The 13963-nt window shown below is 47.8% G+C and overlaps 1 protein-coding gene across 2 annotated transcripts in view; it reads right to left on the bottom strand.

Moving 5' to 3' along the window:
* Megf11 (multiple EGF like domains 11) overlaps nt 1-10297 on the bottom strand; it is a 183389-nt gene extending 173092 nt beyond the window's left edge. The window contains exons 1-2 of one of the 2 annotated variants that reach the window (XM_042687633.1): nt 10198-10297; nt 4831-4932 (exon numbers count right to left, since the gene is read on the bottom strand). In XM_042687633.1, the coding sequence (XP_042543567.1) occupies nt 4831-4932; nt 10198-10295 (200 nt within the window). In that variant the 5' untranslated portion in view covers nt 10296-10297. The remainder of the gene's footprint in view (nt 1-4830; nt 4933-10197) is intronic. The other variant, XM_042687634.1, reaches the window with a different exon arrangement.
* Between the last annotated feature and the right edge of the window lie 3666 nt (nt 10298-13963).

Genomic DNA, 13963 nt, shown 5'->3' with positions numbered 1-13963 from the left:
AGAGCAGCTTGGGCCCTGAGGGACTGCACCTGCCTCCCAGATGCTGTCAAGGAAGCGAAGGTCATTCTACTTCATCAAAAGCCCGTGATGAGAGGTAGGCTGGCTGGGCTGAGATGCTATTTCCTGTGCCCAGGAAGGCAGTCCCAGCAGTTCACGGGGAGTCTGTTAGCCTCTCCCAGGTGAAGAATGACTCCAAGTTGACGTGGAGGTCATCCGTCCATTCTCTGCGCAACACAGGATTGACCCCAAGTGTTCCAAGCGGGGGAGGTAGGCTTTGCATCCCAAGCATCTTTCAAAAGAGAGATGGTACCCACCCTGCTCTGGCTCACCTAGTCTTGTTCCCCACCCCGGACCCCAAGTACAAGAAGCAGAAGGAGGCTGGGTGGGGCCAGGTCTGCTCTAGGGAGAAAGATGCTGAAAAAAAAGCTAGTCCACCCGCAGCTGACGGATGGTGGCGCTGTCAGCAATGCTCTCCCTGGGTCATCAAGAAAGTGGCACCGACTCAATAATTTAGTCCAATAATTCATGTTCCAGGAATACAGTGTATTTTAATAAGCAGCCCAGGCACTCTCCCAATGCAGGGATGATGGACGGCAGCTGGCACCTCCAAAAAACAATGTAGTCATACCTCAGAAACAAACTGCACACTGACACAGAGATGCCAGGACTCAGGGGCAGAGAAAAGCAGCATCCTCATTTCTATTCATTTCTTTATTTTTGGTGCCAGAACTAGGGTTTGAACTAAGGACCTGGGAACTGTCCTGTAGCTTTTTTTTTTTTTTTTTTTTTTTTTATTTTATTTTTTTATTGTAAAGCTACTATACAGAGGGTCACAGTTACATGAGTGAGGTTATGAGTACACTTCCTCTTGAACATTGTTACCCCCTCCATTGTTTTCCCCCTACCATCCCCTCCCTCCCTCCCTTCCCCGAGGTTCTTTTTTTTTTTTTTTTTTTTGATTGTGATTAAATGATTACATAATTTCAAAGTCACAAGTTCATTCTAACTTCCCTGGAGCAAATTGTCTACCACAGTCTGTAATATATAACAGTGTTCACATGTTATATACCATATTTGTGATCAGCAGCATGAGGATATTTAGTAGTGGTTCAACCAGATGAGCGGGAGTTCTTTGTTTCTTAAGTCCTGTTAGTTTTGTCGTATCACTAACCTTTTGGATTTAGCATCCACTTATGAGGGAGACCATGTACCGTTTGTCTCTTCGTTCTTGGCTTACCTCGCTCAACATGATTCCTTCTAGCTCCATCCATTTCCCTGCAAATGCCATTATTTTGTCATTTCTAATGGCTGCATAATATTCCATTGTGTATAGATACCACAATTTTTGGATCCATTCATCTGTGGTGGGGCACCTAGGTTGTTTCCATATCCTAGCTATTGCGAACAGTGCTGCAATAAACATGGAGGTGCACGTGTCCTTGTATATTGGTTCCTGTTGTTCAGGGTAGATGCCTAGAAGTGGTATGACTGGGTCGTAAGGGAGGTCAATCTTTAGCTTTCTAAGGACCCTCCAGACTGCTTTCCAAAGTGGTTGTATAAGTGTACATTCCCACCAGCAGTGTAATAGGGTTCCTCTTTCTCCACATCCCCTCCAGCATTTGTCGTTGGCTGATTTGTGGATGTGGGACATTCTGACTGGGGTAAGGTGGTATCTCAGGGTTGTCTTTATTTGCATTTCCTTCACCACCAGGGATGATGAACATTTCCTCATGTGTTTCTTTGCCATTTTTATTTCTTCATTTGAGAAGTCCCTCTTTAGTTCCCTTGCCCATTTAGTAATTGGTTTGTTAGGTTTGGGAGGGATTAGTTTCTTGAGTTCCCTGTATATACAGGATGTTAACCCCTTGTCTGATATATTGCTGGTAAATATTTTTTCCCAATTAGTTGGTTGTCTTTCTAGCTTAGTTGCGATAGATTTAGCTGTGCAGAAGCTTTTTATTTTAAGGTAGTCCCATTTGTCGAGTCTCTCTCCAACTTGTTGTGACCCTGTGTCCTGTAGCTTTTTTGCTCAAGGCTAGCACTCTACCCCTAGAGCCACAGATCCACTTCTGGTTTTCTGGTAGTTAATTGGAGATTAGAGTCTCACTGACTCTCCTACCCAGGCTGGCTTTACACTATGATCCTCAGATCTCAGCCTCCTAAGCAGCTAGGATTACAAACATAAACTACCCACATCTGGTAGCATTCCTATTTACTTCCGACATCACTAGCCAGGGACACAGGCTAGTAACACTGGCAAAATCAGGGGAGAGGAGAAGGGAAGATCTGGCCCCACCTCTGCTCTTCACCAGGGGAAGAGGAGGAGGATGAAATGATGCCTGAGTAGCTCTTCCAAGAATAACTATGAAAACTTGGAGCAAAGTACAAACTGTAATTCCCTCGGGCAGCAGAGAAGGAATTACCATGGACAGGTAGCAGGGAGAAGTAAGTATGTAAAAGAAGGGATGGCCCTGACAGACTTACCCAACAACACCCTGGGTAGATGAAATTCAGAGAAAACATAAACAAGCTGTGCTGGTAGCCCATATCTGTAATCCCAGCTATTCTGGAAGGCTAAGATCTGAGAATCACAATTCAAAGCCAGTCCAGACCGAAAAGTCTGTGAAATTCTTACATTGAATGAACAAGCAAAAAGCCAGATATGGAGCTGTGGCTCAAGTGGTAGAGCACCAGCCTTGAGTGAGAACACGAGGTCCTGAATTCAACTCCTAGTAGTGGCAGACACACACACACACACACACACACACACACACACACACACACCCCACACCACACCACACCACACCACACCACTTAATTAGAATTAAAAAAATAAATAAAATAAAAAGTCAAGCATCCTGTTTTGAAGAGCCGAGGCTGGACCCAATAATTGTCAAGTAGAAAGGAAATCTAAAAAAAGCAGAAAGCCACGAAGAGAAAACTCCAAATTCTTCCAAAAAAAAAAAAAAATATGCCCCCAAACTCCAAAACTCTGAATTACATGCTTGAGGGACAGATCACAAGCCCACCAGCTACAGCTAAAAAAATTAATTAATTAATTAAAATTCCTGAATCCTCTGTTTGTAATTTGAGTTTAGTCAAGTTAACTAGCTGCTAAAACAATAATTTCTTTAAAAAGTTAAAACATTTTGGAGGGGGACTGGGAAGGTGGCTCAGTGGTAGAGCGCTTGCCTTGCATGCATGAGGCTCTGGGTTCAATTCCTCAGCACTACATAAGCAGAAAGAAAAAAAAAACATTTTGGAGGAACATGACAGTGTCCTATGAACTGCGTATTTCATATTACAATGCCTAGAATACAATCCAAAATTACTGAACACATGAAGCAAGTGGAAAATATTACCTACACAAGAGAAAAAGGAAGTCTATGACAACTCATGACCCAGATGCTGGAATTAGCAGGCAAGAATTTTAAAGTAGAATATAATAGCCATGACAATGTCTCACAGACAGCTAGTAGAAAATATCAAAGAAAACCACTGTTTCGGTCTCACAGGGCAGAGAAAATTTCCACCAGGAACCCCACCTAAGCCCGCAGAAAGGATCTGAATTGACAAGAAGAAAGCAAATGAGAAATCTGGCCTCTCACTGGTAGCTCAGAGCTGTAATCCTAGCAACTCAGCAGGCTGAGATTTGAGGATCACATTTCCAAACTAGTGTGGGCAGGAATATTGAGATTATTATCTCCAATTAACCAGTAAAAAGCTGGAAGGAGAGGTGTGGCTCAGGTGGTAGAGCACCAGGCTTGAGCAAAAATACTCAAGGACAGCATGTAGACACTGAGTTCATCAGCACACACACACACACACACACACATACACACACACATACACACACACGTGTGTGCACACGTGAACACACACATGTATGCACACACACATATACACACAATGACCTATCCAGGGTCATCCCTCAGGACATGTCCTCTCTTCCTGCCCCCTACCCCTGTGACAATATGTCATGATTTTCAGGAGAGCTGCAGACAAAGGTACAGCATGACCATATGCCACTGTTCACAATGGCCATTGTTAAGAGCGCCCTGGTCAAGGTGCCATGAGGTTTTGCTCCATTCTAGCCTGAACTCTGTTCTCTAAGCCAGATGGGTCTCTATCTGTTCAGAATTGGCTCGTGCTGGATTCTGTTTTCCTCCAGGAGACAAGGGAGCAAAATGAGCAGTCTATTCAGGAGGGGACTCTGGGAAGCATTCCATGACACGGATGTGGAGCCAGGAGTGTGGGTGGGTTAGTGAGCAGATTACTTGTGTGACCCATCCACTGGGGACACACTGCAGAACATGACTCACAGTTGAGCACCAGTGGCTCACACCTGCCATCCTAGCTACTTAGGAGATTGAGATGTCAGGATCACAGTTCAAAGCCAGCCTGGGCAGGAAAGTCCAAAAACAAAATCCTCTCACTTTAAGGATAAGGAAGGTAGAGTGCTCATCTACCAACTCCCCATCTGTCACCGGATGACGATACCCCAATGATACTAGCTCCAGCACTGTGCTACGAAGGCCTTGTCCTGACCCCTACCAAGCCCAGCCCTACAGCCAAAATCCTCCATCCCATCTTTTTTTTTTTTTTTTTTTGCCAGTCGTGGGGCTTGAACTCAGGGCCTGGGCACTGTCCCTGAGCTTCTTTTGCTCAAATCTAGCTCTCTTCTACTTGAGCCACAGCTCCAATGCTGGTTTATTCTGTTTACGTGGTACTAAGGAATTGAACCCAGGGCTTCATGCATGCTACACAAGCACTCTACCACTAAGCCACATTCCCAGCCCTTCCACCCCATCTTTAGACACAGGTACTGACCGGTGCCGGGTGCACTTAAACCAGTTGAGGATATCCGTGCATCTTGTGTAGTAGATCTGATCGAAGGGGTGTGCGTAGGACTCCTGGACCGTCACCGCATAGCTGAGGACCAGAGAGGAGACAGAAATCACAGTCAGCACTAGACAGACCAACCTGGTCAGCAAGACACACTCCCCTCCCCAGGTACACAGCCCTGAGACCACGCTCTGTCCTCTTCTTCCACAATGCCGACCTCCTGCCCTAGACACCCAAGCCCAAAGACCTCCCTGGCCCCAGGCTGGCCCCAGGACACTGGCTTGCTAATTTCCTGAAATCCCTTATTTACCAGAGAGGAAATAAAGGAGGATTTAAGTTTCTGCTGTGTGGTTCTGAAGGTACAGTCAGTAAGTTTAAAAATATTTCTGTTAGCCCAGGACGGCAGTACATTCCTATAGTCTCTTCTACTCAGAGAAAACATCGTGAACTCAGGAGTCAAGGTAAACCTGGACAACTTAGGCAGGTACTCTCCCACTAAGCCATGCCTCCAGCCCCAACTTTTTGCTGGTTATTACTGGATAGGGTTTGTCTTCCTGCCTATAAGTATATTAATTTTAAGCTTTTCCTGGCTGCTCAGATGACAGACCCATGTTACCATGTCCAGCTTCCCTCCATTGAGATGAGGGCTCTTCTGCCCAGGCTATCCTAGAACCATGATCTTCCCACTCTAAGTCTCCCAAGTAGCTGAGATTACAGGTATGCACTACCAGAATACAGCTTTGTTTATATCTTAATGGTTTTCAAATGAAGTGAAGTAAGCCGGGCACTGGTGGCTCACGCCTGTAATCCTAACTACTGAGGAGGCTGAGATCTGAGGATCATGGTACAAAGCCAGCCTGGGCAGAAAAGTCTGTGAGCCTCTTATCTCCAATAAACCACCAGAAAACTGGAAGTGGTGCTGTGGCTCAAGTGGTAGAGCGCTAGCCTTGAACTGAAGAGCTGAGGGACAGCGTCCAGGCCCAGAGTTCAAGCCCCAAGATCAATAAAAATAAAAATAAGAAGAAGAAGTAGTCCCATTTTACAGATGAAGAATGAAGAACCTGAGGCTGAGAGAGGTAGCTGGCCGGTATCTCCTGTCTAATTCCTTTTAATTTGCAGCCTGTCTCATAAAGTCATGGGATTGCTATGCTCACTTTATCCATGAGGAAATGGAGCGTCAGATAGAATAAATGACTTCCCTAAGCTCATCCCACCCAGAACCTTCTAATCTGCTCTGCTTCTTGGGGTACATGGAGGATGTGCCCTGGACCTCGTGGTAGAAAGCGCAATTACTTAAAAAACAAACAAATAAAAACAAAGGGCTGGGAATGTGGTGTAGTGGTAATGTGCTTGCCTCTCTAGCCTTAAACAAAAGAAGCTCAGGGACAGTGCCCAGGCCCTGAGTTCAAGCCTCAGAACTGGCAAAACAAAAGATCAAGCTGCGGGCTGGTGGCTTGTGCCTGTAACCCTAGCTATTCAGGAGGCTGAGAGCTGGGATTTGAGGTTCGAAGCCAGCCCAGAAGTCCATGAGATTCTTATCACCAATAAACTACTCAGAAAAAGCCATAGTGGCACAGTGGCTCAAGTGGTAGAGCACTACCCTTGAGCACAAAGAGGCTCAGGGACAGTTCCCAGGCCCTGAGTTCAAGCTCCAGGACTGGCAAACAATAATAATAATAAATAATAGCCATCCTTTTAGGGGTTGGAGGCGTGGCTCAGGTGGTAGAGCACCAGCCAATGAATGAAAGCATCCGTTACTGAATTTGAGTCCAAGTTAAAAAATAAATAAATAACAAAACCCAGAGGGGATAATTATGCTCCTGCCTATTGGCTGGGAACCTGACCCAGCAGGGAGCATTGTTGGGGTACCAGAGCTCAGCTGCGGCAGTGAAAGTCTCCCTCTGTGTCCTGGCAGGGAGGTGAGCGATGGCAGAGACCTGGGCAAGGCTGAAACGTGGGGGACACGCCCCCTCCCACCCTCATCCCCCACGGACACTCAATAGCACCTCAGCTGCGGTCTCGGGAATTAATTTTCTTATTGGCTTGGCTCTGTTTCCCCCACAAGGCTGTCTGGCTGACCTGAGCCAGATGGTCTGGTCCAGGCCATAAAAGCCCATCTGCTTTGCCTGGAGAAGCGGTTGGTTCAATGGCAAGGCAGCTGCGCATGCGTGGGTCCACGCTGGTTCTCAGAAGTCTGTAAGGTCAAAAGCCTGTAAACCAGTAGCAAGCCAGGCACCATCAACGGTGCTCAGGGACCCAGGTCTTGGGGAATTCTGTCTGAGATGCTGAGGATGGATACAGGGCTCTGGGTGTACCCCCATTAATAAGTACACTAGAGATGAACCCCAGAAACACAGGTAGGGCCCAAAAGCCTGTTCATCAGAGTACCCAGGCTCTGGAATACAAAAGCACAAGACCAACTTAGAAGCTTGTCATTTATTAGCATGACTTGAGATGTGTAATTTTTCTTTTTTTTTTTTTTTTTTTGTCGTCGGTCGTGGGGCTTGAACTCTGGGCCTGGGCGCTGTCCCTCAGCTCTTCAGCTCAAGGCGAGCGCTCTACCACTTGAGCTACAGTGCCACTTCTGGTTTTCTGGTGGTTTATTGGAGATAGGAGTCTCACGGTCTCTCCTGCCCGGGCTGGCTTTGAACCGCGATCCTCAGATCTCAGCCTCCTGAGTAGCTAGGATTACAGGCATGAGCCACCAGCGCCCGGCTTGAGATGTGTAATTTTTCTCAGTGTGTGTATGTGTACCAGTACTGGGGCTTGAACTCAGGGCCTGGGCACTGTCCCTTACCTTTTTTGCTTAAGGCTGGTGCTCTACCACTTGAGCCACAGCTCTTCTTCTAGCTTTTGCTGGTTCATTGGAGATGTCTCATGGGCTTTCCTGCCCTGGCTGGCTTTGAACTGCAATCCTCAGATCTCGTTCTCCTGAATGGCTAGGATTACAGGTGTGAGCCACTGGCACCTGGCTTAATATGTGCTATTTAACTCCTATAAGCCTCTGTGTCCCTGCACACAGATCTAGGATAAATACCAGTGACTCTCGTAGCTATCATAAGGATTAAGACACCTCTCAGAGTGGTGGGAAGACCAAACATGCATATCAAGTGCTTGTCCGGCATACAGTAGGTATCTAATAGATGCTGGCCATTGTCACCTGCCATCTCGGCACTGAATGTGTTTTCCTCCTAACCATGTAGGCAGGGAGAGAAAGAGAGGGGAAGGAAAGGAGGGGGCAGGGAAAGTAAAGCAAGATCTATATGTAGAATGGATTCCCCACCTTTGCTAAGCAGCAGGGGGTTCAGTCTCCACTTCTGGCATTGGCAAGGACAGTGGGTGCCTAGAAAAGGCAGCAGTCCATCAACAAGGGGTGGCGGGGTCCTGAGGGTGGACCCCACTTCCATAGGATTCCCTGGGTTGAGCAACTCTGCCAATAAGGCCTTGTACCAACTTGCAAGTCTGTGACCTGTAGCCTGGGCCCTGATTTCACAGCTGGGTGGATTAACACTGCTCATTTGCCAACATGCTAATGAGGAGCCCATGAAGCCTGTAGAGCTAGGCTTTACCACCCTACAATGGGTGCTGCACTGGGTTTGATGGTAGCAGGGAATAATTAACAAGGAGCCCACCATAGTGGTGCTAATCTAGCTGGGAGAGCCGCCCTATGGGGTCTCTGAAACTGGCCGTGAATGGTGAAAGATAGATCCACCCATGCACAACTTGCAGAGGAATTCCTTTAGAAGACCCAAGCAGGAGGAGGAAGCTGGCATCAGTAGGCCTCAGGGGGAGCCTGAAGGATCCCGGATCTTGGTTTTACTGTCTCTTCATTCTTGGTCCTCTATCTCAAATACAACCTCCGCTGAAGGCCCCAGCCCCCAGAATAATCAGCTTGCCCCCAACATTTTATGTCCCACACTTACTCACATTGGATTTCCAAGCTGGGTTAAATTGGAAGCCAGAGGTTCACGCCTTTCATCCTAGCTACTCACGAGCCTGAGATCAGAGGATCCAGGCTCTGAGGATCAAGATTCAAAGCCAGCCCAGAAGAGTCCATGAGACTCTTATCTTTAATTAAATCATCAAAAAGCCAGAAGTAGAACTGGAAATCAAGTGGTAGAGTTACTGGCCTAGAACACAAACACTCAGGGACAGAACTCAAGCCCAGAGTGCAAGTCCAGCATCAAAAAAAAAAAAGTCACTAGAGACCACACCAGTGTAGGCAATGTCTACAAGAGTCCAGGCCCCTCCCCTCCCTCCCCCAGAGGCAGCTCTGATTGGGTGAGGTGTTTTCTCTGTCATGGGGTCAGCCACTTACCTTCTGGGGAATGATATATGACCACCCCCCCCCTTGCCTCCCTCCTCTGTGACCCTCCCCCACCCCTGAATCAAGGCTTCACTTAATTTTATTCATTTGATTTATTAGCATCTAAGTGGCAGAGTCGTCCTGGTCAGCATGGCCAATCAATTCCAGGGTTTGATTGGGGGGGGGGGGTGTTCCCCCCTTTTTTTTTATTCTGATTGGATCTCTGGTCACTGTCTTTCTTGCTCACCAAAAATCAATACTTTCACCTTGTGCTTCAAAGTCAGACCAGCCGCAAGGACCCAGCCATTCTCCTCCCCACAGGACAAAGTGCTGCAGCCAGAATGCAGGGATTCCTTCTGCTGCTGTGGCCTCAGCGACCCCTTCCTCAACCAGTCCCCAGTCCCTAGCAGATGAAGCAGCAGAGCCCTCATCCAGCCTCCTTCAGGCCTCAGCCCAGCTGCCATGTGGATGCCAGTCCCACAAGTGAGGGACGGGGGTCCCAGCATCAGGGAACATTTGACACCAGAGTCCTCATCCCCCCACCCTCTGATCCTTATTTGACCATGAGTATGGATAAAGCTCCTCTGGGCCTGTATTTCTTCATCTGTAAAAGGGGTAGGAAGCTGCCAGGCGTAGGTGGCTCATGCCTATAGTCCTAGTTACTCAGGAGGCTGAGAGCTGAGAATCATGGTTGGAATTCAATCTAAGCAGGAAAAAAAAAAAAAAAAACGGTCTGTGAGACTCTTGTTTCCAATCAACCAGCAAAAAGGCAGAAATGGAATTGTGGCTCCGGTGGTAGAACACCAGCGCACCTAGGCCCTGAGGGCAAGCCCTAGTTACCAGCACAATCACAGACACAGGCAAGGACAGCACGGTGTCAAGGTCAAGTTCAGTGAGTAAATACAACTCTCCATCTCAGCCTGGCCCTGTCCTTTAGCATCTGAGCTGTGCCACAGCCAGACTGCTGGCTGCTGTCTCTGCAGATTCTGCGTCTGCCATACCCAGGCAAGCTCCCTAGGGATGCCTAGTTGAAGCCCACAGCTTACCTCTCCCAGTGGCTGCACACATTGGGGTCCTCGGGGTTTAGGGTGAAGACAGTTTGCAGGAAAGAGACAACCAGCAGGCTGGCCACGGGGAGCGCCATCAGGGCCTGTAGGGAAGGAGAAAGAAAGATGGTGTCTTACTTCAAACCCAGACTTGTATAGGGGCAGCTGTTGGGTACTGGGGTAAGGGGAAGCATGCTCACAAAGTCTCCCATCCCTGAGGTATAATACACATTTACTTTTTTACATCTGCTCACTCACCAGTTCTGAGTAATGAACTGCACAGGAGAAAGCTTGGGTAGGGGGGATCAGTGGGGCCAGGGAGGGGGTAGGGCAGGAATTCCAGTCCCAGGGCTTGAACTCAGGACCTGGGCACTGCCCCTGTGCTTTTGTGCTCAAAAAAGTTAGCACTCTACCATTTGAGCCACAGCTCTACTTCTGGCTTTTGGCTAATTGGAAATCAGAGTTGCTGAGACTTTGCTGTCCAGGCTAGCTCCCAACCTTGATCCTCAGATCCTCCTGAGTAGCTGGGATTACAGGCAGGAGCCATCAGCACAGGCTCTGAGCTTAGCCTTGACCCAGAAACCCAGAGCCTTCTCCTGTTCGGCTCCCCGATCTTTGACAAGCCTGACCATCCACTTCCTCTCCTTGCTCTATCTTGCCACAAACAAGAGTAGAAGGGCATCCGGGCCCCTTCCAGGAGGTGCCAATTGCTAGCTGCCCAAAAGGCTAGTCACTGTCTTTGCTGCCTCCTGTAAGGTATCAACCACCTATACTCAGGATGATGGAACCAAGTACCATCCCCACAGCCTGGAAAAGGTCTCCTCCCATCGGCTGCAATTCCTTTTAGTGCCAGCATGCGGCAGATGTTCAATGTGCACACACCCATGCCAACCCTGTTCACTAAAAGGGGGATCGCTGCCACAGGACTCCTCAAAGAGGACAGAGCATTATTTGAGTGGCAGTGACTGAAGACTCTAGCATCCTGTGGCCCCAGCTCAGACAACAAGTTCTAAGCCAGGAGCTGGTAGCTCAAGCCTGTCATCTTAGCTACTCAAGAGGCTGAGATCTGAGGATCGTGGTTTGAAGCCAGCCTGGGCAAGAAAAGTCCATGAGACTCTTATCTCCAATTAACTGCCAGAAAACAGGAAATGACTGCTGTGGCTCAAAGTGGTAGACCCCCACCCTCAAGCTCAGGGATAGAGGCCAGGCCCTGAGTTCAAGCCCAATGACCGACCAAAAACAAAAACCCAGAGATTTGAAAAAATTATGGGTTCATGCCTGTAAATCTAGTTACTCAAAAGACTGAGACCTGGGCTGGGAAGTTGGCTCAGTGGTAGAGTGCTTGCCTTGTGTGCAGGAGGCCCTGGGTTCGATTCCTCAGCACCACATAAACAGAAAAGGCTGGAAGTGGCGCTGTGGCTCAAGTGGTAGAATGCTAGCCTTGAGCTGAAGAGCTGAGGGACAGCGCCCAGACCCACAGTTCAGGTCCCAAGACTGACAAAAAAAAAAAGACAGACCTGGTCAGTTCAAAGGCAGACAAGAGAAAAAAGGCTGAGAGACTTCACCTCCAAATAATCAACCAAATGCTAAAATGAAGGCATGGTTCAAATGGCAGAGCAACATCACCGGTGCATTAGGAAGTCATGTGAGAAGCTGGGCCTGTAATCCTAGCTACTCAGGAAGCTAAGATCTGAGTGAGGATGGTGGTTTGAAGCCAGTCCAGGTAGAAAAGTCTGTGAGACTCTTATCTGTAATTAACCACCAAAAAACCAGAAGTAGAGCTATGACTCAAGTGGTAGAGTGGCAGGATTGAGTGAAAACGCTAAGGGACAGCACCTGAGTTCAAGCCCCAGTAGTGATACACACACACACACACACACACACACACACACACACACACACACACACACACACACACACACTTCAAATCCAAGCATTCCCATTTGCTAGGCTGCTGACCTTGGGTGTGGGGGAGGGGAGGGGCCCTCCAGAGGACCCAGAAGTCCCCATGCCATCTACAGAATGAATGAATGAATGCACACCATAACTAGCCCAGATGGTGCTGATTTTTTTTTTCCTATGTACCTAGAGGCTATTATGATTTACTTAAAAGCTTTATGGAAGTCAGAATGGCTTTTCTCCTTAACCAATGAAGTAAACAGCACAATTCCTCTATGGGGGATGGGGGCCAGGGGTGTTTGACTCTGGAAAGGGATTGCAGGTTTGAAATGGGAAATCTAGACTTTGATCCTGGGTTCCCAGATAAGGTTCACTCACGTTGCTTAGGGAACAGATAACAGGGCATGCATTTCTCACGCACATATACATACGTGCACAGGTACACGCATGCATGCATGCACTTGCCTAGAACCCAGACACACTGCACCAGTTTAATGGAAAGGTTAAATTCCTCTCCTCCCCACCCCAGTCATTTCCTTGTTAAACTCCTTCTTAAACTGCTCTATCAGAGACAAATTGTCACAAATTTTGTATAACCGTGGGGGACCAAACTCATGATTAATGAGGTTTTACTTGCTATTAGAGATTGGAAATTAGCTAGCTAAATGCAGATTTCGCCCCACTTCAAATGCATTCTACAGTCCATTAAGAAAGAAAATTCTAAAGCTGGTGGCTCAAACCTGTGAGCCTAGCTACTCAGGAGGCTGAGACCTGAGAATCAAGGTTCGAAGCTAACCCAGGCAAGGAAGTCTGTGAGACTCTTACTTCCAGTGAAGTACCCAAAAATCCAAAAATGGAGCTGTGGCTCCAGTGGTAGAGTGCTAACTTTAGCAAAAGCTCAAGGACAGTGCCCAGGCCCTAAGTTCAAGCCCCAGGACTGATGTGCATGCGTACATACATATTCCCCCTCCCTCCCCACACACACACAAGAAAAGACTCTAGAGTCCCTACCCAACAAGCAGAGCCCAGAAAGCATGGCCACTCTTGGGTCCCGAGCCCTGCCTGGATCCACCCTGCCTCAAACCTCAGTAGTTACCCTTTACCACTGAATTCCCCAGAGCTATTACATCGCTCCATTCTCCTCTGGGAGAATCAAGAGTAGGAGAAGGAGCATCTCCAGAGCAGGAAATGGAGTTTGGGGAGAGTCAGCAAGGCACCCACATCTCCAAGGAAAGATTCAACTCAGGTTGCTCAAGCATCATATTTAGAAAGAAGCAACAAAGCCCAGAACAAGTGGTTCACACCTTCATCTGGGCTACTCAGCAGACTAAAATCTGAGCTCATGATTCAAAGCCAGACCAGTTAGTAATGTCCATGAGACTCTTATCTCCAATGAACCACCTAAAAGTCAGTTATTGGGGCTTGAACTCAGGGCCTAAGTGTCTCTCTCCCTTAACTCTTTTTTTTATCTCAAGGCTAGTGCTCTACCACTTAAACTATAGCTCTACTTCCAGTTTTTCTGCCCAAACTGGCTTGGAATCTCAAATCTTAGCTTTTAGCCCCTTACATTTTTTTTTTTTTTTTTGCAAGTCCTAGGGCTTGAATTCAGGGCCTGGGTACTGGCCCTGAGCTCTTTTGCTCAAGGCTAGCACTCTACCACCTGAGCCACAGTGCCACTTCCGGCTTTTTCTGCGTATGTGGTACTGAGGAATCAAACCCAGGTCTTCATGCATGCTAGGCAAAGCACTCTACCACTAAGCCACATTCCCAGCCCTCCTTTACCCTTTTGTCCTCAAGTCTGAACTTCTAAATATCTTCTACTCAACTGTAAAGACTGGCAATGGGCTGGACACGGATGGCGTGTCCT

This window comes from Dipodomys spectabilis, unplaced genomic scaffold (genome assembly GCF_019054845.1).
Source record: "Dipodomys spectabilis isolate Male_0828 unplaced genomic scaffold, ASM1905484v1 ptg000108l, whole genome shotgun sequence".
In the NCBI taxonomy this organism is placed as follows: Eukaryota; Metazoa; Chordata; class Mammalia; order Rodentia; family Heteromyidae; genus Dipodomys; species Dipodomys spectabilis.
Note: the sequence above shows the minus strand (reverse complement) of the source record. Positions and strands in the feature narration are given on the sequence as shown.